The sequence below is a fragment of the Bison bison genome, unplaced genomic scaffold (assembly GCF_000754665.1).
Source record: "Bison bison bison isolate TAMUID 2011002044 unplaced genomic scaffold, Bison_UMD1.0 scf7180017864299, whole genome shotgun sequence".
Taxonomy (NCBI): Eukaryota; Metazoa; Chordata; class Mammalia; order Artiodactyla; family Bovidae; genus Bison; species Bison bison.
In genome coordinates, this window is record NW_011494871.1 from 3,690,059 (window position 1) to 3,694,288 (window position 4,230).

Here is a 4,230-nt window from a genome sequence, read left to right on the forward strand (position 1 = left end):
GCCGGCTCCTCACTCTCCTCCTCCCCAATGCACGCCCCTCCGGGGGCCGAAGCCAAGAGGCAGGAGGCTGTGCAGCCGCCCGTCAGCGACGCCCGCAGCGACCTCCTCGCCGCCATCCGGATGGGTGAGTGCCCGTCCCAGGACAGCGGCCCACCAGCCATGGCCTCCTCGGTTTCCAGCAGCTCCAACCTCCACCAGATGGCGTTTAGGAGAGGGTGACAGGAGCCTCGGTTTTTTTTTTTTTTAACAGCTGATGTGTTTTTTCAGCACCAAGTAAACACGGTGATAAAGCACTGAGAATTCAGGAAAGCTTTACTTGACTAGGAATAGATTATAAAAACGGTCATCAATTAATTGGATCTTCTTTTTTTCACTGCATCTTACTCTAAGGTCAAAAGTATAAATTAAAGAAAATGAGCTCCTGTCAGTGATCTAGTTTTTCAGACTAGTTTTTCATATCTAGGATACGTATAAGCCTTTTCGTATTTTTAGTTTGATGTGCCAGTGAGCTGCAGGCCGACCAGGAGTATGGTCTTCATGACGGAAACACTCGTGTTGGCACAATTGTCCCAGTATAGGGGGCCACTGGAAACCTTGAAACAGCCTCTGGTGGCCGGTGGCTCCCTGGTTGGGCTGTGCTGCTCTAGAATGTTCTTTCTCGGTGCTGATGCGCGCTGGAATAGTAACTGACTATCTTACATTTCAACACATCACTTAAGGAATGTCACGACTCCTATACATTTTATTTTTTTTCTTGGTCCTGTAACATCTATTTCCCAAGCATTTCCCATCCAGTTCTAAAACGTTTTATGCTAGCGTCAGTAGGCCAAAAAAAGTCTAATAGGCTTGTTGGTCCATCTCTGTTTAAATCGGAGCGAGCGGAGGGATTGCATTCTGAGCCGCGTCTCGTGTCTCTAGGGATTCAGCTGAAGAAGGTGCAAGAACAGCGGGAGCAGGAGGCCAAGCGCGAGCCGGTGGGCAACGACGTGGCCACCATCCTGTCCCGGCGCATCGCCGTCGAGTACAGCGACTCGGACGACGACTCGGAGTTCGATGAGAACGACTGGTCCGACTGAGACGGGCGCCCAGCAGGCCGGGCCGGGCCGGGGGGAGCGTGTCGACAATGTCAGTGGTCCCAGCACCCAGATAGTGGTATTATAATCCCGTAGCTTAGCCACTTTTGTATCAATAATGTGAGATTGCTTTTGCACATCCAAAACTTCTGGGTTTTTTCAGTATTTACTGTGTAATACTTAAGTGCCACTAAACATAGCAAACCGTGCTGCACACGAGGAAATAATGCTGTAACTATTGCATCGTCCTGAAAACAGCCTCTTGCTTCTTTCTCTCGGCCACAAACGCGTTTAGTGCTGTTTGGGTTCACGCTCCTTAATCATGAAAATCCTGCAGACTTGCTGTGTGTTTGTGAAGCTGCCTGTTGTCAGGTCTCTGCGAGATTCAGGACTGTGCGACAGACCAGTGTCTTCCGATCAGTAAGCGATACTGTTTTCCACTTTTTTTTTTTTTTAATGTGTTCAGAAGAAGTTGGTTCTCAAGAGAAAGATTTGACAAGTAGGAGACTCAGCTGTCTGAGCTTGCACTGTCATGGCTGGTGGCCTCTGTCTCTCTGGAGGCTCTGCTGAAGAACCTCATTTTCTCTGCTGACCTTGTGAAATGTGAACGTGGCCCTTCTCAGGCAGGATCCCTCACGGGCGTTCATGGAGTCAGTGCTTGCTGGTGGTTTCTGTAGGAGGTTTCAGCAGCACAGTAGGAAGGAAAGTGGAGAACGGCCCTTTTTCCTTTGGTGTCGTCGGGACGGGGGTTGCACTCAGCACCCTTGGCGGCCTCTGGAGCTGGGGAACCAGCCCACACGGACCTGGGAGCAGAGCCCGTACAACCTCTCTCCCAGAACCACGTCCCAGGTGGGCCCACGTGGAGGCCTTGGAGCCACAGAGAAGGCTCCAGGTGGCACCTGGCCCCAACTGATCTTGAGTTCTGAGAGCTTCATTTAGGTGAGAGGAGACTGTCGCATCTTTTTCGCCTTCCCTGGTGCTGTGGCCAGTTAGGGACCCAGCCCTCGAAGCACACGGGTTCCTCTTCCACTCGGTGGTCGGCACACCACCCTTGACCAAGTACCCCAGGGGAGGGTCGACCCTTCCTTGTCCCTTCCCACGTGGTGACAGGTGAGCCCGAGCGGGCCTTCCTGTTCCAGACAAACTGCTAGGAAACTTGTGAATGAGAACTTAGATTCTGTAATGCTGGGTGGAGGTGAACTGTTTGTTTGAAAGAAAAAAACACCCCAGGCTTTAATCTCAGGTGTAACTTCACAGATGTACAAAGACACTTTACTCCCAAGCAGTTCTGACTTCTCTGCTGTGTGCAACGCGGGTCCTAGTGATGCTCAGTTGTGACCAAGGAATCTGTGGCTAAAACAGAGATGTTTGGGTGGATGTGGGGTGTCAGCAGGACCCTGACTGCTGGGGGTGAGGGGTGTGGTTGCTGAGTTCTCCCCAGGAAGCTGCTGCTCCACCATCACGTCTCTGTCCCTGAGGGACACACACAGGCTGTGGAAGGTCCCGGTCATCCTGTAAGGGCTGCCTGATGGGCCTTGAGTCCCCTGGGCTGGAACTCGAGAAGAGCCTCAGATCTGTATGACCCTTGTTTCCAAGCGCCCAGGCCAGGTTGTCTGAGTCTTTTCAGCTAGAACCAGCTGTTCAGGCGCATGCTTGTTGGTGCTTCTCACCACGTTGTGTTGCCTCTGAGTAGTTATAATGAACGCCTCAGTTCCTCTCTTTTAATTTCTCTTTTTCTCCAGTGTAGAGGCCAGCTATGTTGGCATTTTCTTGGGACTTTTACCAGTTGTGGTCATATTTTGTCTTTCTTTACAGTATTTTGTCTTTAGTGTTACTTTTGGATACAGAAGCACCTGTGTCCTTCTAGAACCTATGTTTGATAAATCTTCTTTGTCTCTTTTTTTGTAATGTCCCTTCTGTCCTCAGGATGGAGAGAATGCATAAAGCTACTATCCGTGTCAGGATTTCTTCTATTTATATCTTATCACAGTAAAATTAGTGGCACTTTATACATATTCATGAGCCTGTTAAGTATTGGTTGTCTTCCTGTAGTTTAATCAACAAGTTATTTTCAACTTGATGTTCTGACCAGTGAAAACGCTTTTGCTCTGATGTGTTATGTAGCCTCTAAGAGAATGGAAAAGGACTAAAATCCATTTTAGATTATTTTTCGCAGTATTTTTCTCAGCACTGATTTATTCTAAAAATGAAATCCAGACTTTTTCTAATACGATAGCACACGAAAAGGAAAAAGTGACTATTTTGAACTGTCCATTTTCATTTTCAAGAAATATTTACGAGAGAAATGGAGAAAAACATTTAAATGCATACTTCCTATCTATGGATTTTACATTTTAAAGTAAGCTCTATGTTGTAAGGTTATTTTTTTGTTTAGTCTAATTTCTTACAAGCTTTTTCTCATGTCATGGATCAGGTAGAGGGATGAGAAGACGACTCAGAACCACCCATTAACTGCACGCATATGATGTAGTCAGTTTTCTGTTGTTTAGCCCTAAAACCATAAGATTTGGTCACTTATGTTTTTCTTCAGTAAAAGTATACTGTTGGAGAATTAGCATTTTCATTTCAGTAAAATTTTAGAATGTCGAAATATTTTCTGAGCACCACGTGGCTAGATTGTGAAAGTTTTGTAATAATTTGCAGCTGAAATTCACGATACATTTTCATCCATTGAAGACTCATGGGAATGTATCAGCCAGAGTAGCAAGTAATTTTTGTTTTCTAAACAAGAGTCTGTCACCTTGCAGTATTACCAATGCTGTTGTACACTGAATTTAAAGTGGTATTAAAAAAAAAAAAAACTCCTGGTAAACAATTTTTATCTGTTTGTATATCTTACTATAGATTATGTACAAGTAACATCTAAATAAAATTACACTTTTAACCCTAAACAGTTTTGCTTATTGCAGTGTTGTATGGTTAACCTTTTGGGGTGGGGATAGAAATTGGGGCTTGGTGGGGTTTTTAATTAGCCTTTCCATTATTCCCTGGTGGCTCAGATGGTAAAGTGTCTGACTGTGATGCGGGAGACCTAGGTTCTATCTCTGGGTCCGGAAGATCCCCTGGAGAAGGAAATGGCAACCCACTCTAGTACTCGTGCCTGGAAAATTCCATGGATGGAGGAGCCTGGTACAGT

General features: G+C 46.2%; 1 protein-coding gene across 1 annotated transcript in view; it reads left to right on the forward strand.

Annotated features, from left to right (window-relative positions):
• WASF3 (WAS protein family, member 3) overlaps positions 1-3,985 on the forward strand; it is a 49,147-nt gene extending 45,162 nt beyond the window's left edge. Inside the window, exons 9-10 of the mRNA XM_010851255.1 lie at positions 1-124; positions 919-3,985. Of these exons, the coding sequence (XP_010849557.1) occupies positions 1-124; positions 919-1,076 (282 nt within the window). The 3' untranslated portion in view covers positions 1,077-3,985. The remainder of the gene's footprint in view (positions 125-918) is intronic.
• The last annotated feature ends 245 nt before the right edge of the window (positions 3,986-4,230 follow it).